Source organism: Pituophis catenifer, unplaced genomic scaffold, assembly GCF_029215685.1.
Source record: "Pituophis catenifer annectens isolate HBS135680 unplaced genomic scaffold, rPitCat1.0.hap2 SCAF_6, whole genome shotgun sequence".
In the NCBI taxonomy this organism is placed as follows: domain Eukaryota; kingdom Metazoa; phylum Chordata; class Lepidosauria; order Squamata; family Colubridae; genus Pituophis; species Pituophis catenifer.
Window position 1 is genome coordinate 396746 of NW_027256886.1, and position 25006 is coordinate 421751.

Consider the following 25006-nt stretch of genomic DNA (forward strand, 5'->3'; position numbering starts at 1 on the left):
GGCGGACAAAAAGGGAATGGGGAAAATTCAGAAAGGAAGATAGAAGTAGGAAAAAAATCCTGGAATTGTTTCTGCAGTGAATCTGGCAGCATCAGTTTTAGCCTTTCCTCTTCCTCAAAACCTTCCTTCCTTCCTTCCTTCCTTCCTTCCTTCCTTCCTTCCTTCCTTCCTTCCTAATTAATTAATTTTTATGCCATCCATCATCCCTACAAGATGCCTCTGGGCGAGTTCCTGTTGAGGCGGCCTGTGACACGAATGCTTCTAGGCCTAGGAAATCAATTGCCTCAAATTTTTGTTTTTATTCTTTAATAATTAAAGTGGATACCTTTAATTACTGGTTTACACTTTCCTTTTTAAAAAATGCTTTTGTTGTTAAAACAAAGCTCTGCAGCATCAACAAACAGGGCAGAAGGAGAGACAGGAGCCACAAATAGGAAAGATTTATCAGGCTGAGTGACCTGGATGTAAATGCTGCACCCGGAGAGCACTGTGGATAATTTAGTACTGCTTTAATAGCCATCAGGAAAGAATGCTATTTTCCATTGAGGATGGAAAGGCCGGCTCCTGGCAAGAGAGGCCACCTGTACAGGAGGCTGTCACAGGTTGTCCTCGACTTACAACAGTTCATTTAGTGACCATTTAAAGTTACAATGTCACTGAAAAAGTGACATGAATGTTTTTCACACATACCACCGTTATAGCATTTCCATCATCCTGTGATCAAAATTCAGCCGCTTGGCAAGTGACTCCTACCTATGATGGTTGCAGTGTCCCAGGATTCCCTTTTGTGACCTTCTGACAAGCAAAGTCAACAGGGAGGCCAGATTCACTTAACAACCATGTTACTAATTTAACAACTGCAATGATTTGCTTAACAACTGTGGCAAAAAAGGCTGTAAAACGGGGCAAAACTCAATTAACAAATGTCTCACTTAGCAATAGAAATGTTGGGCTCACTTGTGGTCATAAGTCAAGGACTATCTGTACTGACAACATTTTGCTGATCAGGTAAAAGCCCAACTGAATGCCAAGTTCTCAGAAGCTAACAAGAAGGTCTCAAAGATTGACCACGATTGTGGGACATGAGCCGGTTGGCAGCGCCTGAATCGCAGTCACGTGACTGTGGGGTGCTGTGATGACTTTGAGACTGTGGGTAAGTACCCTTCATTCAAAACCGTCATAACTTTGAACTGTCACTGAACCGTCATAACCCAAGGACTACCTGCATGGCATTTGAGCCAGCTTAATTGTTTTGCAACCCAGCCCACCGTTAACTGCTTTGCTAATCAGCCTGCCATGCAGATCAGCCTTGTCAAAGGCCCTGGGTTGCTTACGAAAACATGAAGACGGTTTGCAGCGCTCATCATTGTTTCTATCCCACTTCCTCATTTTTCTCAGCCCTCCAGACAAAGCGAAAGTGCACAGCGGCAGTTTGCCGATTCCCAGAATCCCGAATTGAGTTCGGCCATCAAATCCGAACCTTGGCCAATGCAGGCATCCAGGTAGCAGCATCCCCGACTTAGGTGGGTCCACCGATAAAACACCTGAGCCTTTCTCCAGGGGCTGGTGCAACATTCTGAGCATTTTCCTCTACTCTGCCAGTCCTGGCTTGGATTAGCAACAGTTTCTCATCATGATAAAATGGAAAATTAAGGTGTAAATTAAGGAGATCCCAAAAGAATCTGGCACAGAACATTCCAGAACCACTGCAGACATTGCACATGGATGGGTTTTCTTTTCTGGTGGAGATGGCCAAGCGTTCCTCTCCGGCTCCCAAAGCGCCAGCAGTGGCCATCCAGCCATTGACCTGTCACAGCTGGGACACCTGGACTCTTCCACTGTCGGAGGAGGGGAATGATAGTCTGGGGTAGCCAATTAATCAACTGAAACGATTTTGACATCCAGACTCAGAAGAATGACAAAATAACACCAAGAGAATTTCAGAGCATTCCAACCTCCCCTTTGCAAATCTTAAGAGTTGCCAGTTTTGAGCAAAGGAAGGAGACAGCATCACAGACGGACAAAAGCCTCCCAGCTCTTGGCCTCCCTGTGAAGCAGGAGAGCAGGCACCGTCTCTTGGGAGAGGGGCTGAATTTGGGGGGGAGAACCACCCCTCTCCTTGCCCCATTCCATATGTCCTCAAGGTGAATTGGGGTTCAAGCATGTGGATGGCTGGGTGTCCTGGGGGGGGAGTCCCCCTCCCCCAACAATCCAGGCAGTGATACCAGCAACCTGGTCCATGTCCAAAGAGCATTCCTCTGGCCTGGCCTTTGGGAAACCCTGAGAATTCTTCCCCAGGAGCCTTTCCTGGAATGAGCCAGCCCCCCCCCCCCCCACAAGCCCCAGTGCTTCCAGGGAACAATTAAAAGCTACCCCCCCCCCCCGACATTAGCTGCATCCGCTGGAAGGGAGCAATGGTGGAGAGGGAAGCAGCTGCAGTGGGCCCTTCCATCTGCTGTCCCTTTGAACCTTCGAAAATGCCTCACCCGAGGGAGGGGAGAGGGGATGCTCTGGAGTGGGGGGTGTTGTGCAACATAGGGAAGCTCCACCTTTTCCAGCTGACCTAGGCAAGGCTTTGGCACTGCAGAGGGTTTGTCAGATGGTGGTCACAGGGCAAGAGTCTGCTTCCACAGGCCCCCCCTTCTGGCAGTTCAGCTCCCTTCGGGGGTCCCAGCAGGTGCCAAGAGGGAGGGCATCTTCGTTCGCTCTGCAGATGTTGCAGCCAGCCTGGCTGAGTTCTCTGAAAGGAGGGGAAGCTGCACCCCACTTTCCTCAAGGTCTTTTCTTTTGAGGGTCGCTCTAGAAAGAAAATACAACGCTGAAGTTGAGAGGAAGGAGACCTCGCGGTGTACCCAGCAGGCCCCTCCAGGCAAGGCAGCAGCACCCCCACTTTGGGACCCAGAGTAGCCGGGCCGGGCCGGATCGCCCTGTGAGCGCGCAGGCCAGGCGAGGGTCCGCGTGGCCAGGGGAAGCCAGGCGGACCCTCCCCAGTACGAGGCGCACCTGCGCAGGCGCCTTCTCCGGAGGGAGGGATGGGGGGGGGCTTCCCTGTTACTCGCTAATTGCTGCTCCCCGAGGCCCTTCAGCGCGGCCGCGGCCCTAATGAAATTATGCTGGGCGGCGCTTGTCAAGGCCAAACTGGGCTGACCAATTCCGAGCCTCGGGGCGTGGCTGCTCTCCTACCTGGCGCCCTGAAAGTTTGTTCAGGGTTGTTGGTCCTTTCTTAAGGACATTGACTGCCTGCTTTCTTCAGAATTTTCTGCCCTAAAGTCCCAAGCAAACTGCACAGAAGAAGAAGAAGATGCCTCATCCTGTCTCCTCCCGCACAAGAGGGAATTCATGGTTGTGTGGGGGAGGGATTGGGGTTAGTTCACACAGAATGCCAGTCTAGGCTCAAAAGGGGCTGGTGGGATGTGGGCATCAGTCCTTGGCAGAGCCAATGCTGTGAAGTGCCAGTTAGGGCACTCAGGGAGTGGTTTCTGCAAGGCGAAAGCTGTGTGAACAGAACCATGCTCTTTTGTTAGCCTGGGTTGAGTCATTGTGTGAACTGCCCAGCAAATGGGTGTCTCTTGAAGGTCTCAGTTCCACACTCCTTCAGAAGCTGGACCAGAAAGAAACCCTCTGATGGGTAAGTCTCTAAGCTAAACAGCCAGGAAACCTGAAATGCAGGACCAAGGCCAGTTCCTGGGGCTTTGCTTCCTCCTCCTCTAAGCACCTGAGTGACCAGGCTATGGTCCCTCTCCTCAGCCTCCCCCAGAGCCCTTGGCCATGGCCAGCATAACCTAAGAAGGAAACACTGGTTGGCCTCAACCTCAAGGCCAGGCTTATCCGGAGGTAGCATTTTGCCGGTGTCTTTGCGTCCCTTCTGAAAGGAGAGAGGAAGGAAAGGAAGGAAGGAAAGAGGGAGGGAAGGAAGGTCTGGCCTGTCCAGAAAATACCAGCACAATCTTCTTTGGTTCTACAGAGGCATGAGGATTTGGGAGGCCGAGTAGCCCAAGAGCTTCGCTGATCCCCTGGAAATGAATCTGTGCTCCTCGCAGCTAGATCTCCAAAGGAGGCCCCTTGCATTATTTGCTCTGAATGGAGAAGGCCCCCCCCTCACCCCATAGAGCCTGGCCCTCTCCTCCGCGGCTAATAAAGGCATTGTCCATCTCATCTTCTGAGTCTCCACCATTAAAGGGCTCTTGCTACAAAAAGCACACACTGCTAATCTGGAAATAAAGGTCACTCCGGCCAGCCCTCTGCCCTCTGCCACAAAGGCCCAGGTACGGTGTGCTGGCAGGGAGTGACCTTTGCAAGCAGCCAGAGAGAAAGCGTATCGCAAACAGTTGCACAAAGGGAGCCGGGCGCTGGATGGGAAAGGATTTTGCCTGCCCGGGATACCTGCTGATCTGGCACAATGGAGGCTGAGGCTTGTGCTCTGAGGATGTGAAGAGAGAGGCCGGAGACAATGCAAAGATGGGCTGTGTCAAGAAGGGCCTCCGGGGGCCATTTGATCCACCATGAATAAGTGATGCACCCCCTCCCGCAGCCACTTCTGTGTGCCCCCTTCTCCAGCCGAAGAAAGGCCTCCGATCCCAGGAACAACATGGTGCCACCCGGATGCCACTAAATTAGATGCCACCTGCTGCCACTGGGGAAGAGGGTCTGAGGCTCAAGGTATCCCAGGCTCTGTGGCTCTTTGGTTTCTGGAGGCCCATCAGCTGCGCTCACCCGGCACTCGGCCTGGCCATGCAGAGCTGGCAAAGATGTTCCTACACCCTGCTCAACTTGGTTAATTCTTAGAACAGGTTTTCTGTGGCTTAGCCTTCTGTTGAACCCGGCCTGTTGGGTCACTTTATCTGCATTATGCGAACCCAGAAAGTGAATTAAATCAGCTCCAGGTCAAGAGGTTTGTGTGAATGCAGTCAGGAAGAGGATTAAGAGCAGCAGGCTCTTTGGTCAGGGGTCAGCCCTGGGGGCTACCTCCTGTTCTCCCACCACCAGGGGTCCTGGAACAAAACACAATACCTCCCCCCCCCCCGAGGAAAAGAGCTCAAGTTCCGAAGATGACATGCCCTTAAGATGGATATTCCTTATAATAAGGAATTTAGAATATGGGCCTGTCCCTCTGCAACTTCACTGGCTGAATCCTCACAATGTGCCGAATCATATGAGTTGAAGAAGCCCAGTTAGTATTAAACCTGGTTGACTCATTTCTGGTTTGAGAGTTCTTGAAAACCCAAAGAACCGGTCAGTAACCAGCTGGGTCATAGAAGTCTGCCTCTTCCATAATTCCCTCTTCTGTAATTCAGTCATCGTCTTGGTCCCCTTTGTCATGTGAAAGCTCCACATTCACGCCTTTAAAACCTGCAAGCACTCCTGTAAAAGTGAGCGTGTGACTTCCACAGCAGGGTGTCTTGGCATCTGAAGGTGCCATCTCAGCTCTTTCACACAATGTGCTAAAACCCCAAACAATGTTCATTTGTATGCTTAGGTAGCACGTGAAATTCCTCTCCTGTCCCTGGCTTTCCTGTCTGAGAGTGGTTGGGGGTGGGTCTCTGGCCGAGAGCCAGGAACCCTCCTTGAGTGCCTGGGAGAAGGACATCCAGCAGGAGCCGTGCAGAAAACGGATCTGGCAAGTGGCAGCTCAGAAGGACAGGACGAGTCTTCTCTGCCATTATCAGCCTAAAATACAACCTCACAACTGGCAAAGAGAAGATTGAGGCCCCATTAAGGAGGGATTTACTGCTTTCCCATTATGAACAGGGGAGGAGGAAGGGGACTCTGTGCCAAGCAGACCGCAATCCTTAGAATGGAATAACAGAGTTGAAAGGAACCTTGTAGATCATCTAGTCCAACCCCCCCCCCCCGCCCAAGCAGGAGACCCTACACCATTTCTGACAGATGGCTGTCCAGTCTCTTCTTGAAAGCTTCCAGTGGTGAAGCTCCCACAACTTCTGAAGGCAACTTCTGTTCCACAGGTTGATTGTTCTCACTGTCAGGAAATTTCTCATTTCCAGGTTGAATCTCTCCTTGTTCAGTTTCCATCCATTGTTCCTTGTCTGGCCTTCAGGGGCTTTGGAAAATCGCTCTCTGCACCAAGGCCTCCCCTATGAGAGTTGAGTTTTGGGGTCTGCTGCTCCCCAACAGAAACCGCCCCCTTCCCAAATGTGCACAGGCAGGATTGACAACCCCCCTCCAAGGAGAGCCCCCCTCCCCCAACAGCCTCATCTCAGGGCCAGGAGCTCAACCGGGGGCCTCCTGGGCTGCTAAGGGAGGGGGGGTGGGCCTGTGTTTAAGGACAGGGGCCCACTGTTTGCAAGTTGTACCACTGCTTGGCCCCAGGTTTAACCCTCAGGCCCCGAGGGTTACTGGCTCCTCATTGGCTTGGTTCTGGATGCTGTTTTTGGACCACTGCCTGCTCAATCTGTAATCAGGCTGTGATCTTCTCATGGGCGAAGTTGATGAGCTGGGGTGCCTGGGCTGTAGACGGGTGTCCCTCTGCCCAACTGTGCCCAACTATGCTTTTGGGTTATTGCTTTCTACATTCCAGTCTGCAATGATTTGACAAACTCTTCTCCTTTATTGGTACTATTAATGTCATTTGAAAATGAATCAAAATGCAAAAAGCCCATGCTCTTTATCAAGTCCAACAATACTACTAAGTCCCTGTTAGTACTACAAAGTCCATGTTGTGTTGCCTTAATTATGTACCAGCTGAGACTGTGGAGGGAGCAGAGTGGCGGCTGTTGTTCACAAGCTGGAGTCCATCCTTTGCAAATGGCCAGAATCAAAGTTCCTAAATGATTGTACTAAACAAACCCACAGCAGCCCCCCCTCAGTGAATTGTGCAACTTGGGTGGGGGTCCTCTTGCCCCTCCCCTCCCTTTCCCCACAGGCTGTTTTAATCTGTTGTCATGCATGGGTCTGTAATAAACTCCACCTAACAACCCTGTGCAAATACACTAAACAAGCTGCAGCCTCCTGAGCGCCCTCCCCAGCCTCATGTGCTGGTGGGCTTCAGCAGCTCTTGGGAGGCAGCCCCCCCCACCTCTCCTTCTGAGCCGCCCAGCACTGCTGCTTTCTGCTTTCAGGATTCCAGAGCTGGGCTGAGTCCCTCCTGGGATCAAAGGCTGAGAAAACGTGCCTTGAACCCAGTGCAGCCCCCTCCCCACAGTGAGTTTAGCCCCCTCCCATCATCTTCCATACTTACAGTTCTTCTTGGATCTCTCTGGGACCCCATTGAGCATCATATACTAAGCGTGTGCTTGTGTGTGTTTGTGTGTGATGGCAGTCTCTTGTGCATTTTGGCTCCTTTGCAGTTCTGCGTCATTCCTCATTATCTGAGTTAACACAATGTACATTCAGCACACAGGCTGGCTCACCCAATGTACTAAGATGCAAAAAAAAGAAAGAAAGAAAAGAAAGACAAGAGGAAGATAAGGGAAGGGTTACAAGAATGAGCCTACATTGTGCTAATCCCAAGCAGCTGCCTGATCAGATCCATCCCATAAGGTGTGCTGTTGTCCTCTCTGATAGCAGAATAAGAGAGTTGGAAGGGACTGTGGAGGTCTTCTAGTCCAACCCCCTGCTCAAGCAGGAAACCCTACATACCACTTCAGACAAATGGCCATTCAGGCTTTTCTTAAAAGACCTCCAGGGATGGAGCGCCCACAACTCCTGGAGGCAATTTCCGTTCCACTGGTTATTTGTTCTTGCTGTCAGGAAATTTCTCCTTTAGTTCCAGATTGCTGCTTCTCCTGTCTTTGGAGATCACAGCAAGCGGTGTGTGTTTGAGTGGGAATGTGAGCCCAGGTTTTGTGTTTGTGTTTCCTGAATCAGTTTTGGGTGCAGGGTGAGTTTTGCAAGTGGGAGAACTTTGGGTCACACCAGACTCCTCTCTCTTGGCTCTGCTCCTGCCCCCTCCTCCATACATTGTGTAGAAACTTCAATGCCCCCTCCCCCTCCCCCTCTCCCCCTCCTCTCCAGATAACCTGAGCCTCCTTCTGTAAACATCCTGCCAATAGGTCCCTGGGGAGGAGGGGGGGTTCTGGCAGATTGCCAGCCAGATAACCCTGCTGGCTGATGGAAGGTGCGAAAGGAGGATTGCCCTGCCAGGCCCTGCTGGGCTGCCAAGGGCAAAGTGGACTCCCGGGGCAGGCCCTGGGGAAGGTGCCAGCTTTGTCCTGAGCTGGGGGGCAGTGGGGGTGGGTGTGGGTGGGTGCTCTCGTCCTAACAAGCAAGAGAGGAGCATTAAGGGAAGGGCCTTCCTGTTAAATGTGCTTTAACTGGGCAGTGGGAGAGGACATGTCACCATGGAAACAAAGGGGGGGGGCAGCTGAGATTCCAGAAGAAAGCTGCTACTTGGGGGTTGCAGTACTTCCTTTCACCTTTCCTGGCAAAGTCCTTCCTTAGGAAATGCATTATAGGTGGTCCTCGACTTACAACCACAATTGAGGGCAAGTTTTCTGTTACTAAGCAAGACAGTTGTTACTTGAGTTTTGCCCCATTTTATGACCTTTCTTGCCAGAGTTAAGTGAATCACTGCAGTTGTTAAGGGAGCAACACACTTGTTAAGTGAATCTGGCTTCCCTATTGACTTTGCTTGTCAGACGGTCACAAATTCGGATCACATGACCCTGGGGCACTGTGACCATCATAAAGATGAGTCAGTTGCCAAGCGTACAAATTTTGATCGGGGATGCTGCAACGGCCGTTTAGTCTGAAAAATGGTCATGTCACTTTTTTACAACAGTGCTGTTGTAACTTCAAACAGACACTATATGAACCGTTGTAAATTGAGGACCGCCTGTGTTCAGATGGATGGAAGGGACTGACCCACCAGCTGACTCAGGTCCTCAGAGGTGGAGCTCAGAGGGGGCTTCTCCAGGGAAGACCCCCACTTTCTTCCTTGCAGAGGCAGGTTGGGAAGCTCAGTGGGACTTCCATATAATATTTGAGATGGTCTCCTTGATTCTGCTTGAGCCCCCCTGTCTGCCCCCCTTCCTCTTGCTTCCCTCTTTCCACAGCCTGGAGGAAACAGGCCCTTCTCCTTCAACTTTCCTCTGTGTGTGTGTGTGTGTGTGTGTGTGTGTGTGTGTGTGTGTCTCGGAGAGGCACCCTTTGCTTGGCAGACTGCCCGCAGCCCCTTTCTCACGACCTCGCCTCTTCCGGAGGTCACTAGGAGTCCTTGTTTCCTGCCAAGAGGTCGGCTGCAGGGTGTGTGTGTGTGTGTGTGTGTGGTGTGTGTGTGTGTGTGTGTGTGTGTGTGTGTGTGTGTGTGTGTGCAAAGGCCCAGCCAGCAGTCCAGAGCAGAGGGACTGGTCCTGGAGGGAATTGAGCCACTGGTGGGAGGCACTGTGACCAGGAGTTCCCCAGAGCTGCAAGGGACTGAGAAGCCGAGCTGGGCTGAGCCCTCTGAAGGCCTCCTCTGCCCCACCTGGAGGCACATCCCTCACTTGGGCGTGCATGTGTGTGTGCGCGTGTGTGCCACAGACCGGGAGAGAGGGGTTGGTGTGTTGACTGCCTTGGTCAACTCTGGCTGCCCTTCTTCCAGTCAAGGGCTCTTGTGCCTGAGCAACAGCTGCGGGGTGCCAGCTTGGATCCCTCTCGGATCTGGGCTTGGGCCTGGGGATTGGCTCTGGGGATTGGGGCCGATTCTTCTGGAGGTTCTCAGATTGGGGGAGGGGAGAGAACGATCCTTCCTCATGTGCCCCCCTTTGGACGGGAACAGATTGTTCCATTATGGAATTGGGTCTCTTTTTTGCAGCGGGATGGATGGATCCCTCCCCATGTTGGGCTGTCGACACAAGGAATCAGCGCCCCACCCGGAGGAGGAGACGGGCAACCTGCCTTCCTGAGCCCCGAGCATCTCCTGGCCCCACGACCGCTAAAGGGGGGAGGGAGGGAAGGAAGGGCGGGGTTGGGGAGCGTCGGGTGGAGCAATCCTGAATCCCCGCGGGGTAAAGGGGGAGAGGTCTCCTGCGCGCCCCTCCGCTCCCCGACAGTGATTGACGGAATGCAGCGGTTTGTAGGGGAGAGGAGCGAGGAGGAAAGTGGGCGAGCCCTGCCGGGAAGGGTCCCTCGAGGGGCCCCCGCCAGTGGATGCCCTCGGGAGGCGTGGGCTTGTGCAGACAGGGCCAGAGCCCCTTCCGCTCGCCCCCTCCACAGCATTCCTCTTCCAACACCTGAATGCCGGCAGGCACCTGGCGGCTCCGCAGGCCCGGGGAGGGCGGGAATTTGAAGAGCAGATTTTGGGGGACGGAGACGAGCCCCGCGATCGGAAACCGGAGCCGGCTCTTTGTCGGGCTCGCCCATCTCGTTTGCAAATGGGCCGTGACCAGCCGGGCAGGGAAGGCGGAGCGGCTCCCGGGGAGAGGTAGCGAGCAAGCGGCGAGTGCCGGCTGCCGCCCGCGCTTCCGCCGCCGCATCTTGTCTGAGTTAACAGGCAGAGGAAAGGCGGGGGCTGATCACAACCAGATGCTGCGGGTGTTAAATCATCACAGCCGAGCCAGGACGGGCGTGCAGGAAGCGCGCTGGCAAAGGAGAGCGGGGCCCGGATTTCCCCGCTTCCAGAGAGGCACAGGGCCAGGAAACAGGCCAGGCGGGGCTATAGAGCACGGCCCCCCCTCCCTCGGGCAGAAAGCAGCCCTTGTACTGGCAGGAGGGGAGAGAGGGACTATCAGGGCTCTGCCGGGTAGCCGAAATGGTTGGCCTGGCCTCTGACTGGGCAGCATTTTCCTCCTGCAGCCAGCCTGGCTCCCTGCCCACCGGCTTCAGCAGACTGCACCTGTGTACACCGATCTCTGCTAAAATTAGCCTTGATGTGGGGCAACTTTTGTGCTCAGGGAAGCCCAAGAAGTCAGTCTGTGCCAGGCCAAGGGAGAGCTGGCTGGGCCCGCATCCCACCTTCCAGCTGAGCTTGAACTCTACTGTTTCTTGCCAAAGGCCTCCCTCCCAAGGAACTTACAAGGAGCCCCACCTTGGCATTCTCTTCCTCTTGGTGACACCCCACCCTGTTCTTTCCCACAGTGTTGACTGTTCAGCTGCTCAGTCATTTCCCACTTTGTGAGCCAAGGAACCTCCTTGTGCCAGCTGTCAATAATGGCTCCTCAGAAGTTCCTGCCTAGGCCTCCAGTGACAGGATTTGGGGCCAGCCTCTTTTTCCGGTGCCAGAAGCCCTTGCCATGCAACAGCTGCCCAAAGAATCTCTCTCGCTGACCTTTTTCTCAAGTAGGCTGGATTCACACATCCTGGGAGCAAGCATGAGTCAAGAGAGTCATGTGAACTAGGCTTGGGTCTGATTAGGGAGGCTCCATTCATCATCAGGAGAAAGGGTCCTCCTGGACTCCCCCTGCCCATCAGGAGCTGCCTAGTTGAAGTGGCTGGTCAGGGTCTTCCTCAGGAGCCCCGAGTTGCTCCCCCAAGGTGGCAGGCATGGAAGTGTGGGGGGAGGTGTCTCTCCCAGGGGGTCCAGATGTCTTGCCCTGAACCCTCCTCCTCCTGCTCTTAATCCATTGGCTGCTGATGGTCCTTCTTGTCAGGGAGGTCAGCCTACGGAGCATCTGGAAAAGACCTCCATGGGTTTGCATGGCAGTGGGAATGGCTCAGACAAAGCTTGCCAAGGATGCCATGTGGAGCGATCCCTGGGGTCTTGCTCAGTTAAGAGAGATCCCCTCTTGCACCCCAGGCCCCCTTTTCCTGAGACTGGCCAGGAGTCAGAGGTTCCTCTGAGAAAAAGCCGGGAGGCGGCCCCCTGCCCTCCCCCCCCCTCCAGCACCATTAGTACTCCTGGTGCTGGGGTCTGTCAGCATTTAGGCCAGAGGCCGGGGTCTGCAGATGAGCCATCCCATCCAGACCCTGCCTGTACCCCCTGCAGCATCCCTGCCCCCCACCCCAGCCTGTGTGACTATCACACAGTCTTTATTTCTATCAAAGCTTCCAAAAAAGGGAGGAGAGGCTTTTTCTATAAGAACAAATCAATCTTTGGTATTGCTTAGAAATAAAAAAAGGCAGAAAGACAAGGAGGGAAAGTACACTTGGACCCCCGTCGCCCCCACACCCACACAGAGAGAACAGGGCCAGTCTCGGGGAAGGCACAATCCAACATGAAAGGTAGATCCTATGGACAGGCAGAGACGAGGCTGCCTTCAAGGTGGCCATGGAGCAGAATCCAAGTGGGTGGCCACGGGCGGCCACTGATGGCCCTGCTCCCTGAGTCCAGGGCCAAGGCTTGGTCCCCAGGGCTCACCAGGGTCTCCAGAGTGAGTCTGCCGGGAGCGATGGGGCACCCGATCCTGACGAGATGCTGGCTGTGGGAGGGCCTGAGCTCAGACCCCCACTGGTGTAGAGCGGGATGATGGTGCTGCCGTGGGGTGCAAAGGCCGCGTTGGGGATGAGGAAGGCGAACTGCCCATCGGAAGCTGGCACTAGTTGGAAGCCGCCGCACACCTTGGCGCTCTCGCCGACTGGACTGCTGAGTTTGCAGGAAGCCATGCTGCCAGAAGGGGGCGCCGTGCCGGCGGGCATTTGTACCAGAGGCTGCCCCAAAGAGGCTCCGTGCTGGGCGCCGGGCGCGGGGGGCAGCGCTGCAGATTGCGGGGCGGGGTAGTTCAGGGCGCTGATCTGACTCAGGCAGCCGGCCAGGTGTCCAAGCAGCCGGTTCCGGACCTCCGTGTTCACGGCCTCGCAGGAGGAGAGGAAGCGAGTCACCTCGGTCATGCACTCGTTGAAACCTGCTCGGTATTTGCACAAGACGGAGGGGTCCGTGCTGAGCGCGGCTGCCGGCAGGAAAAAAAGTGGCAGCAGTCAGGGGAGGAGTCCGCGGCCGTGCAGGCAGGCAGACAGCAGCAGCAGCAACTAGGGGTCTCTCCCCCACCCGCTGCTAAGCACAGGCCCCTGTGAGGGGGAACTGCCCCCCCCCCTCGCCCAGGAGGAAGGTCTGAATCCGGCCAGGCTGCAGGCATCTGGGCCTCTGGGAACCGGACACCCACAAGCAACAGAAGGCTGCCCCCCACCCCGGGGCTGCGAGAGGCCACTCCGCCTTCTCCTTCGGCCCCACCGCAGGCTCCTTTCCGGAATGGGAGCGACTTGGAGCTGTGGCTATAAATATTGCGAGAGCCAGACCGTGGGAACGCGCGCCTGAGCCAAGTCAGTGAAAGGCAGCTTGGATGGCATTCAAAACCACAGGCGGAAGTCTGGAAGAAGTCACCCCTGGAGGGGAGGGGGAGGGGTCCACCCGCCCGGCCACTCACCGGTCATCTGGGCCCGCTGCAGGCTGCGCAAGTGCTTCACCGTCATTTCCAAGATATCAGCCTTCTCCAGCTTGGAGTGCCGGGAGCTCTGGGGGCAAACAGGAGGCAGGAGGGACATGAGCCCCGGTGAGGGGAGAGGTGGGGGGAGCTTTAGCTTAGTTGGACGCCAAGAACAGCCTCCTTTTCTGCCTGGGGGGAAATGACACGCCCCACCCTCAAAAGAAGGAATCACGCCTAGGGGTTGGCGGGGGGGGGGGTCTCCCACTCCACAGGTCTATAGAGGACCTCAGACGTTGGTGGGGGGAGGACCAGGGAAACTCGTCGCTGAGCCCTCCCACCCCCACCGCCCGTCTGCGGAACATGCCCTGCGGCGCCCAAGGCTGATCCGCGTCCAAAAGTCTAGTCGCTGGGGAGTTGGGACATCCAGAGGGCATTCCCTGTTTCGCCAAACCCTTCCGTGCCTCCCGCCACTCACGTCCTTCTTGAGGGCGTCCAGGATGAGCGTCTTGAGCTGCCCCAGGCTCTCGTTGATCCGGGCGCGACGCCGTTTCTCCATGATCGGCTTGGAGGACTGTGGGGAGAAGGCGAGTGCAGCGGTGGGCCGAGCCGCGGAGAGGCGCCCCCGCCCGCTCCCCCGCCCGGACCCCTCTTTTACCTTCCGCTGCTCGGCGGCGGTGCGGGGCTTGTCCGGAGTGGAGTGCGCGCTGGCCGGGGTGGCCGCCGCGGGCGAGGAGGAGCTCTTCTCCATCAGGTCGGCGGGCATCGTGGCCGCGGGAGAGCCGGCGCGACTCGGGATCCGGCGCAGCGTCCCCTGCAGCGACTCGGGCGGGCGTGGATGTGGTGGCGTGACCCTCTCCGCCGGCGGCGGCGACTGCCGGCCCTTCCCAGTACGGCACCCCCTCTACGCTTTCCTGCGGTCGGAGCTGCCGGCCTACGGAGCCGCCCCCAGCCCTGCGCAACCCCGGCCGGCTCCCTGCCTGGCGGCCGCTATTTATAAACTGCCCTGCACGCGAACGGCTCGTGTGAAACTTGCCAAACTTTCTTTCCCACAGTGACTTTCAGCCAATGGGAGCGGGAGGCACGCGGCCCCGCTCGTGGACGGTGCCCACCCATTGGCTGCTCGGCGCACCGACCGGTGGCCAATGGCGCACGCCTGGCCCCCGGGCACCAGGAGCCGCGCTGTCAATCACGCGGCCGCTTTAACCCTCGCGGCGCCGCCGCCCCGCCCGGCCGAGGAGGGGGCGCCGGCCGCTGGCCTTTGCGAGGCTGGGAAGACCGGCCGGGGCGCTTCCAGCTCCGCCTCGAGGGTCGCGCCCAGACCAAGGGCAGCCCCTGTTTGGCCCCCGCAGCTGGACCCGGGGGGCCACGCGTGGAAGGCCGAGGGCAGAGCGGCAGGCAGGAGGCTTTCCTCCAATCTAGCCTCCCTCCTCGCTCCAGCCGCCTGGCTGCCCGCAGGCGCTGCCCCGGAGCGCGTGCCGGAAGGTCTCCTGCAGCCGCCGCCGCCGCCGCCGCCACCAAGGGCGAGGCGGGAGGGCGCTGTGCGGCTTGGCGGCCGGGGAGAGAAGCCGGGCACGCCGCCGCCGCCAGAGCCTGGGAAAACCCCGCCTTCTGGGGAGGGAAGCGAGGAATGCGGTCTTTCGGGCGGGAGAGGGCAGCGGGCAGAGGCCTCCCCTTGCGGCGGCGGCGGCGGCGCTGGACTCTCCAGGAAGGGAAGGGGCGAGAAGTGGGTCAGAGTCGCTCTCGTGCCCTCGAAATGACAGGTCTGGGGTCGTCGAGCTTCTGGGCCTCGGCGGTTTAAATTGACGCGGCCTTTAGAAAAGAGGACGCCTCCCCTCCCCCAGCTCAATGTTCGAAACCATCAAACGGATGAATGTATTTTCATTCAAGGCAGCAAAGCTAATGAAAATAATATGCTGAGTTTCACGTGTAATTACTGAGCTGTTGATTTCAGCGGACAAAAAACAGCGGAAGGGCAGCCAGCTAGAAAGCTTCGGGGCTCCCAGCTGCAGAAATACAGTCCTGCCCACTGGAGGCTGAAATCATAATGCGGGGAGGGGGCTGCTCTCTGGCGGCCTAGGCTTCCTGTTGAGGTTCCGGAGAGAAAGCCAAGTCAGCAGTCAGGATCCAGCCCACTGCCCTACCCCGCAAGCTGTAAGGGTGGATCCACCGGAGCTCGCAGGATCTGCCGTCCAGCTTCACTGGCAGGCCTTGGAATCTCACCAGCTCTCCTCCCGTCAGCCCCTTTCCAATTAATTGGCCTGAGTGGAGGCCTTGCTCTTTCCTGCTCTGCCTTTCAGCTCCAGTTAATGGGCAAGCAAAGCAGGGAGTCTGAGCCCCCTTTGCTATCCACATGCCGGAAATGAATTCAAGTCTTCCCTCGATTTGCTTTGGAGCCAAGCAAAGGGGGCATCTGATTGAAATGCCCTTGAAGACCCCCAGCCAGGCTGATGTCTAGGCTTCTTTCCTCCCCAGTTCATGGGGGAAAGGGGGCCGTCTTGCTCCTGAAAGGGCAAAAAGCCCAGCCTGCCTTTTGGCTACTGTACTGCCTGGAAGGGGCAGGGGGAGAAGGCGAGGTGCTTTGGAGCATCTACAAACTGCTACCCTCCCGTCGGGAGAGGCGAAGCGTCTCATGGCTGGTCAAGAATGTGGCCCAAAGGTGCGGCAGAGCCCGCGACCCCCAACTGCAATTGCTTTGAGGTCTGTTAAAGGATGTCCGACCGCGGAAATTCGGGTCTCTGGTTCCCTCCTTGCTGAGTGAGCGGCAGCTGCTTGGGAGCCCAGAGGAGGGGGGGCTTTGCATTGGGGCCCCAGCATCCCGCCACAGGGCGAGTGTCTGAGCTGGCCGCAAGCTCAGCGGAGAGTCGGAGGCAACAGGCCGGGTCCCAATTCTGTGCCGACAGAGGCTGCTGCTCGACGGAGAAGCGGTCAGCTCCCTTCCCTCCCTCGGCCGGCTCTGGCTCCCGCGCTGCTGAGTTCGAGGGGGCGAGGAGGGGGGCCGTTTTGCCGGCGGCCCTGGAGGCCTTTCTCCTCTCTTCCTTCGCTTGACTGACTTTCTCACACTCGCATTCCCTTCGCCGCTCCGCCGGCTTAGGCTCAGTCCGCCGCCTGCCAAACGCCGCCTTGCTCGAGTGCAGGGCCCCCCGCCTCCTCCTCGCCGAGGCTAGGCGAGGCTCAGCGCGGTCCCCTCCGCACCTGGCCCACCCCCGCCGTCTCACCTGACCGCCCCTGCCCAGACCGTGAGAAAAAGGGCGAGCAGAGAGCGCCCGCGGGGGGGCCGGCCAGGACTTCGGCGCGTGCCCCGGGAATAAGGATATGCAGGCCGGGAACTGGGCCTTTGCTGGACCTGCGAAGCAGACGAGGGAGGGAGGGAAAAAGGACAGAAGGAAGGAGAAAAGGAAAGAGGGAGAGAGGCAGGCAGGCAGGCCGGTGGGCCATGTTGTGCCTGTCTAGCTCAGGCTTGGAACTGGGCTGTGTTTGGAAGAATCTGAAGGGAAAGCCAACCAGCCATCCACCCCCGAAGCAGTCAGGGAGAGTAACTCCTACCCTGGGAGCTGCAGGGATGAATTCAGCAGGAAGTGAACTCAAGGAGGTGCAACCTTTTCTCAGCCTCAAAAGGCTGCTCCATGCTTGGAGCTCAGACTTGGAACAAAACCCAGGGGTTTGGCGCTCTGCACCAAGGCTGTTTCCAGATGTGTTCTGCATTCTTTCAGGACACAGACTGGGTAGTGCCTGGTGGAGGCTTCATTCCTGCCTGTTCATTTGGGGGGGGGGGCTGTGGGCTTGCAGGGATGGGAGGCAGAAGTGGGGAACCAGAAGGTGAAGGAAGCATCTCTTCAGGGTCTGAGAAGCCCCCCTGCCTCAGGGACAGCCAGCTTCTATTCTTTGCTGCACAAGTTGTAACCCAGGACAATGTTGCTGTGGGTTTGCCTTCTGCAGTTGTGCATTTTATGGGAAGTCGGGGCCAAATGCAAATCTCCCCATCAAGCTTTTGGTGTGCTCTGAATGCTCACAATACCTTGGATTTTCCTTCCTGGAACAACTTTGGTAGAGTATATTGTTACTGCTGTTATGTTGTTCACTGTTTCAGGTAAAGTTATAGCTGTTGGAGGTCTTCTAGGCCAACCCCCTGCTCAAGGGGTCAGAAGGAGACCCTCTATCTGTGGAGCTTCTCCATCATCCAGGTCACGGTTTCCCCAAAGGGGCTTTTCAAGAGGTAACTGGACTTTCTGGTTTTTCTTTGAAGACGTTTCGCTTCTCATCCAAGAAGCTTCTTCAATCTGTAGCTCTGAAGAAGCTTTTGGGATAAGGTTTCCCAGCAGAGAGAAGGCCTCTGCTCTGCCTGCCTTCCTGAGCCTTGGCTTCCTGAGAGAAGAGGCCCCAGTAAAGGGCCCTTATCTGTGTGTGTGGGGGGGGGGGGGGAGACGGTGAGGGGAACAGGCTGCCTGGCTTCCTGCTTTCTGCCACTCCTGCTGGGAGGGGGCATATTGCCCAAGCAGCAGCAACCCTGCTGTGAATCACAGGCTGCTGCCTTGCCTAAGGGGAAACTGTGTGTGTGTGGGTCTCCTAAGGGGACCTGGGTCAACTCCTGCCTACTGCCCCACCTTCCGAACAGCATTGGCCTAAGACCCAGCAGCACATCTATCCAACCCCCTACGAGCGGCAGATGGTAAGTGTTGTGAGCCAGGAACTAGCCCAAGGGTTCCGTTTCCAGTTCAGTCAGTAGTAGGAGCTCCTGTAGGCCATTGGCCAGGCTACTGATAGAACTGGGGGACCCCCAGCCGCGTCTTGGCCTCCTGCTGGCTCTCTTTTGCCCACCTGGAGGGCCCAGCCCCTCCTTCCTGACACCCATGGCCAGTTGGGCTGGGAAAGCTTGGAAGATCCAGACCTTTCCAAGGTGAGCTGGCAGACTCAGTCTTCCAAAGGCCATTCCCCTATGAGTGCTATGGGTGTGTGTGTGTGTGTGTCAGAGCTGCCCTCCTCTTCCCGGACAGACCTCCCCCCTGCCTCCCTCAAGGCCTCCCCCATCCCTTTCCAGGCAACTTCAGTGGGGCAGCAAGTGCCAGTTCCTGCCTCCTGCTCACCCGCTCTAGTCCTGGGGCACCCAACCCTCTTTGCCCACAGGGGCCTTGAGAGAACCTCCTGTGTCCTGCACCAGGGCTTTCTGCAGCCCCTCCTCCTGAGTCCTGCCTGGCCTAGCTGGGGAGGACTAAATGTCGGGGGGGGGGGGCGTGTGGGGGCCCTATGCCCTGGTGACCTCAGGCGTGTGACCCATAATGCTACAGGTGTCAGCTTGCAAGGGCTGCCAGGAAGCTGCTCCTGGCCTCTCCTCAGCGCTTCATTCCGTTGCTCCCCCCATCACCAGCGGGGTCTGGGCTGCCCAGCTGCCTTGGAGGGCTATTCCCAGCACAGCTTCTGAGCCGGGTGAATAACTTGGTGGCTGGGGAACAATTTACAATTTATCCTCAATGTAGTCCAGGCCCAGACAAAGGAAATGGTCAGAAATGTGGGTGGGGGTCTCGGCAGGCACTGGGCTGGGGAACACACACGCACACACACACAGAGTGGGTCTCAGTCACCACTCTCTGAGCAGTTGAAAAAAGGGTTTCAAAAGTTCTGCAGAAAAAATGGCCACCCAATGCCACTGTTTGGGGATGATGGGAATGGTAGTCCAACAGCTCTGGAGAATCCTTCCCTGAGGAAAGAGGGATAACACAATTCCCAGGGAGGCTGAACGCTCCAGTGGTCTTGGCTGATCATGTTCTAAACTTGGTAAATATTTTTTTTGGGGGGGGGTTCCTGAGTTGTGCAAACATCAGTATTCATGGGTTTAACCCCCAGGCAATTGTGCAAACTTGGAAGATGGAATAGGTCAGGTGGAGCTTCTTGGTGAAGGTGTGCCAAGTCAACTGTCTTGCCCATGGGTACCTTTCGGGCAGATGACCGGAAGTTTATTTATTTATTTGTTTAGACTTATATGCCGCCCTTTCTCCGAGAGCACTCAGGGCGGCTCACAACAATAAAACAGAAAAATAAAACAAAAACTCTGGGTTAAAAGTTACACATAAAATCCCTAAAATCAACCGTGTGAGAGGCAACCGTGAATCCAGGAGGATGCCTAAGTTGCGTGCCCTGTCAACGGGGCAACACCTCACCCCCTATAACCAGCGGTGGAGCATCCCCATGGAACCGAGATGCCAGTACCCACAGCCACTCCGTCTTGGCAGGGTTGAGCCGAAGCCTGTTCCTCCCCATCCAGAGCCTCACCGCTTCCAGGCACCGGGACATCAAGTTGAGGGCATCGCTGGGCTGATTCGGGGTGGATAGAAAAAGTTGGGTATCATCAGCATACTGATGATACCCCACCCCAAAACCACGGATGATCTCCCCCAGCGGCTTCATATAGAGGTTGAACAAAAGGGGAGAGAGGACCGACCCATGGGGCACCCCACACATAAGGGGCCTCGGGGCCGACCTCTGTCCCCCCGCCAACACCGCTTGCGAACGACCCGTGAGGTAGGATGAGAACCACCGTAAAACAGTGCCTCCCACCCCTAACCCCTCGAGGCGTCGCAGTAGGATACCATGGTCGATGGTATCAAAAGCCGCGGAGAGATCTAACAGGACCAGGACAGAGGAATGTCCCCTGTCCCGAGCCCTCCAAAGATCGTCAACCAGCGCGACCAATGCCGTCTCCGTGCTGTACCTGGGCCTGAAACCCGACTGGCACGGGTCCAGGTATACTGCTTCCTCCAGGGCCAATGGGAGCTGATGTGCCACCACGCTCTCAACAACCTTCGCAATAGGTTGGAGACAGGACAAAAGTTGTTCAAGATAGCTGGATCCAAGGCAGGTTTCTTGAGGAGGGGTCTCACCACTATCTCCTTCAAGGCAGCAGGGAAGCTCCCCTCACCCAAGGAAGCAGTAATCACTGCCTGGATCCAGTCACGTAAGGTCCCGAGCTGAATAAACAAGCCAGGAGGGACACGGGTCCAACAAACACGTGGTGGTACTCAGCTTCCCCATGATCCTGTCCACTTCCTTGGTCCCAGATAACCAGACCAGTCGTCATGGTGGGCCTGACCTGGGGAGGTTTGGGGGAAATACAGAGGACTATTGAGTCCTGGGCCCTTGGATGCCACACACCATCCCCAAACCAATAGGAGGGTCCCAAGGGACAGCAATTGGGAAGTTGCTTAGGTGGCAGCCTAGGTGGGCTGTGAGGCTGCCACCTGTTGCTCAGGGAGGCACTTGAAGAGCAAATGGAGATGGAGGAGCCCCTGCCCAGCCTCGCCAGTCTTGCAGAGCCGCTGCTCCACTTGTTCTCGTGTGTGTGTGTGTGTGTGTGTGTGTGTGTGTGTGTGTGTGAGAGAGAGAGAGAGAGAGAGAGAGAGAGAGAGAACGCTCTTCCCTTGACTGCATGCCAAGGATGTTTCCAGCTGTGGGCGTTGGTTTCCCAGCTTCAAGCCTGGAGCCTTCCTGGAAGCAGGACTTGGCCTGGCAAGAACGCCTGGGTGAGCTTTGGGGCAGGGTGGGAGAGGCCCCCGCGGGTGCGGGGCTGGGGAAGGCCGGACTCTGCCGACCAACCGCCGCCTCCGCGCGAACCGCCCGGGAGCGCCCGCAGCGCCGCCTTCCTCGCCAGCCTGGCTGCTCTGGGAAAGGCGCCCGGGCCGCCTCTTGCCTGGCCGCTGCCCAAGCGGGCGCCGCAGGCGGTGGGAAAGTGCTGCTCCGCTGCCCCCGCCGCGGCTGCCTTGGCTCGGCTCGAGGAGGCGGAGAGGGAGGGAGGAGAGCTGAGGAGGCGGCGGGGCCGAGTGGGGGAAGGCGAGTTCTGGGGTCTCCGTCTGGCGGGCAGCCTCCGTTGCAGGCTCCCCAGGAAAAGCTGGGGGGTCCCACAGTGGCGCATCGGGGCGTCCCAGGGCCAGGATCCCGAGCGAGCGCTGGACAGGAGTGGCGGTGGCTCTGAACGGAAGCTGGGGGGAGGATAGCCACAGCTAGCTAGCCGGCCGGCCGGCCGGAGGCTTGACTTACCTGCACGCTGCAGGAGGGTCCTCTTTGGCTGCTGCTGCTGCTGCTGCTTGGGGGGCTCTCGGCTGCACTGAGCAGGACTCCTGCTAATCTTTCAGGAGGGTTGGGAGGATGTAGGGGCAGCTAGCAGCAGCAGCAGCAACAGAGGGGTTGGGGGGGGAACATCCAGCTCTTCTCCCCCGTCTGGTGTCTGGTACTGGACCGACAGGGTTTCTCCTGGTGTTTGTACAATGCGCTTGACTAGGGCAGGCAAAGAACGGGGGGGTGGGGGGAGGTTCCTACAACATGCCCAACTTGGTTCTTTTCTTGGTTCAGCAGGTTGTGTGAACCGGACCATGGATTAACATAGCAGTAACTATGGGGTGCCAGTTGGCACATCTGAAAGCAGCGCCTAAATCGCATTCCCTTGCAAAGCCGGCGCCCTCTGGCTTGGTGGGAGTCAGGAAACAGCCTCAGTGTTTGGAAGTGGAGATCAGTTGGAATCTGACTTGATCCTGGACCAGATCAACCTCTTCCCCCCTCCCTCCAGGAAGAATTCAGGAGCTGGAGGGGGGAGGCATTCTTCTCAAGACCAGGATGTAACCCAGGCCTGGGGTGGGGGTGGGGGTGGGGGAGAGGGGCTGCTATGGCTCAGGGGAGATAAGAGGGGGCTGCTTATCAGATGCTTTGTTTGTGCAACTCAAGGCGCTACTCCTACCTCCTGCCCACCCACCCATTAACATTCCCCCTGCCAGCCCTTCCTTATCAGAGAAGTGGGGGTGGGGGAGGAGGGAAGGGGTGTGTGGGTGTGCATGATGTGAAGGGGCTTCTACAAAGCACCACTCCCTCTCCGGCCTTCATTCTGGGTGGGGTTAATTATTAGGTAAAACAGCAATTAAGAAAAAGCAGGATAGGCTGTTTGCCAAAGGCTCTGTCTGCCCAGCTTTGCAAAGAGGCCACCACCGCCCGGCCTGCCCCCTGAGCAGAAAGCCCTGGCCTCTCGCCCTGGAGTCCTCCCCCCACGCTTTGTTTTTGGGGCACGTGGCAAGAGCAGGGCAGCCCCCCCCTTCAGACCAGGAGTCAGAGGGGCCCATATGCAAGACAATGGGATGTTCTCTCCCCCTCCCCCACAGCGGGCAACCCCTTCAGACATTTGTCACCTCCAGGAATGCCTGGGGAGGGGGGAGGGAGGCCTCTGCCACAGCAGGAGCACCAAAGGGAGGCCGGAAGCCCCCACCAGCCGGTCAGCCCACTTCCCTCCACAGAGCCAGGGGGTGGGGGGCAGGGGGGCAGAAAGTGATGATTCAGGAAGGGCCCCCTTTCTCAAGAGCTGCATACCCTGCATTAACCCGCCTTCCCCATCCCAGGAATCCAGAAGGGGCCGGAGGGAGCCCAGATGCAGCCAGCTCCAGCTGTTCCTGAAGGAAGGAAGGGCCAGATGTGGATTCGTCTTAAGCGCCCCACCCCCAACCGTCTTCAGCAAACTGGAGCTGTACAAGACAGCCTCTTGAAGCCCTTGACTCGAACCCCAAACCCAAAATTAGGGGAGGGGGAAAAATGCTGCCAAGCAGCTTCCTCGCTTGGAGGATGCCCAGAGGTGGGTCCAGGACTCCCCCCTCCCCCATTGCTAGGGGTCTCTGCACAGACATGGGGCAGGAACCTACGGCTGGCAGGCTGGGAGTAGATTAGGCTGGAGCAAGAAATCCCTGTGGGGCAGCTCAGCCTGGGCATCCCCCATCCCTGAAGAGGGAGGCAGCGGTGGCCAGCACTGTCCAGGATTTTGCCAGGGGCCCCCTTGCCCTAGAGCTGCCCTCTTGACTTACTCCTTCACCACATGGGGGGGGGTGTCTTTGAGGCCAGTTCCCCACCTCTCCATTTGTAGAGGGTGGGCACGCTCCTCTCTGCCCGAGGCCCCAAGGCACACCTGGCCCTGGCAACCTGCCTTTTTGCCCTGGGAGGCTGGCCCCAGGCAGGTCTCAGGAAGGGTCTGGACAGCTCTCAGACCAGCCCCTCCCTGCTTCTGACCCTCTGTGGGGAGATGGAGAAGGAAGCCCTTTCAGAAGGAGCCCCTCCCAAGTATCTCTCTCGTTTTCCCAGGAGGACCCCCAGAAGTGACAGGGGATTTGCTTGACATGGGATTGCAAGCCTCCCCCAGGAATTTTCTGGGGTTCCTGTGGCAGCAGAAATCCCCTCCCCATTTCTCTTTCATCTTCAGCTGAGAGAGGGAGGGAAGGGGAGAAAGGGAGGAGGGAGGTAGAGAAAGAGAAAGTGGGGGGGAGGGGGGGAATGGCCAGCCTTCATTTATATTTTGACATGAGAAAAGGGGGAGGGGGCATTTCCCTAGTTATTCTCCGCACTGGCACCCTTGGGGGGAGACCCATGTTATGGGGGGCTGCTGCCTTTGTCCTGTTAGCTCCAAAGACCTCCTGGGCGGGGCTGGCCTGTAATCCCAGGCACCCTGATCCCTGCCCTGCTGCGGGTGCTGCCTGTGCCGGCCGTCCTGCCTCCCTCCGGTGGGTCTCCTTTCCAGCCCTTGTAGCTGGGCGGCTTCTGTTCTCTTTGGCCGAGAGAAAGGGCCCAGCCGCAAAGCCATGGACACCTCGGCTCGGCTCTCCTGGAGGGTCAGACGCCCAGGGCTGTGGCCCCCCAACCGGCCCAGCGCCTCTCTGGCCCCTGGTCCTCTGCAGGGGCCCCTGGCAGAAGAAGGCCCTGGGTGGGCTGCTTCTTCCAGGGGGAGCAGCCCTCGGCTGGCTGGCTGGCGAAGGGCCCCTCCCCGGTTAAAGCTCAGCAGTGGCCTGGCCAGATCCTTCTTCCTTTCCCAGACCCCGGGGCTCTCAGGGCAGGCAGGCTTCAACTCATGACAGTTCACTTAGTGACTGTTCAAAGTTACAAGATCACCGAAAAAAGTGACATATGACCGTTTTTCAAACTTACGACCGTTGCAGCATCTCCGGGGTCATGTGATCAAAACTCAGACACTTGGCAACTGGCTCATATTTATGACCGTCGCAGTGTCCCTGGGTCACCTGATCCCCATTTGTGACCTTTGACAAGTGAAGTTAATGGGGAAGCTGGATTCACTTAACAACCGGGTTACTCACTTAACGACAGCTGTGGCAAAAAAGGCCATAAAATGGGGCAAAATTCACTTAACAACTGTCTCGCTTAGCAACAAAAGTTTTGGGCTCAATTGTGGCCATAATTCGAGGACTGCCTGTATTCCCATGGGTGCTCCAAGCTATGCAGATCCCCAGGAGTCCTAATGCAGCCAAAAGGGCAACAGGCACCCGGAGGCCCTTTTGGGATCCAGCCGATTTGTAGACCTTATAAATAAGCCAACAAATAAAAGAGCCCTGAGCCGTCAGAAACCAAGAAGTGCTATAATTGCAATAATAATAATGGCTGCTGGGAGTTGCAGCGTAAGGCTTTTCGGGAGGGCTCAGAAGTCCTGCTGGCCAAAGATTTGGGGGAAAGTCTCCACATCTGGAGAGCATCAAGTCCTCCCGGGACCTCTCAGGAGCCGAAGGAGACAAACGAAACGGCTTGTGCCCCTTGACCTCTGGAAGATCAGCTCCCCCAGGACAACTGCCCCAGAGAGAGAGCCTGCCCTGCTCCTGGCCCTCTTGATCTGGACTCAGCAGCAGGTTTCCCTTCGCAGGCTCTGCTGGGGTGCCCGGCCCGTTTCCCTTGCCTGCGCTGGGCAGGTCAGGCCGTGTGGGCCTCTTGGCCACACATCAAAAGCTGCGGAGCCACTTCCAGCGCAATCAAAG

General features: G+C 57.1%; 1 protein-coding gene across 2 annotated transcripts; it reads right to left on the reverse strand.

Moving 5' to 3' along the window:
- Positions 1 to 11971: 11971 nt before the first annotated feature.
- On the reverse strand, positions 11972 to 14165 carry HES1 (hes family bHLH transcription factor 1). Of its 2 annotated transcripts, XM_070944913.1 has the most exons (4): positions 13891 to 14165; positions 13711 to 13806; positions 13236 to 13323; positions 11972 to 12761 (listed from the first exon to the last, which is right to left on the reverse strand). In XM_070944913.1, exons 1-4 carry the CDS (start codon positions 13996 to 13998, stop codon positions 12229 to 12231), a joined length of 825 nt encoding a protein of 274 aa, XP_070801014.1. In that variant the 5' UTR covers positions 13999 to 14165; the 3' UTR covers positions 11972 to 12228. The 2 variants fall into 2 exon arrangements, with proteins under 2 accessions (XP_070801014.1, XP_070801013.1); XM_070944912.1 differs by having other exon boundaries at positions 13711 to 14165.
- Between the last annotated feature and the right edge of the window lie 10841 nt (positions 14166 to 25006).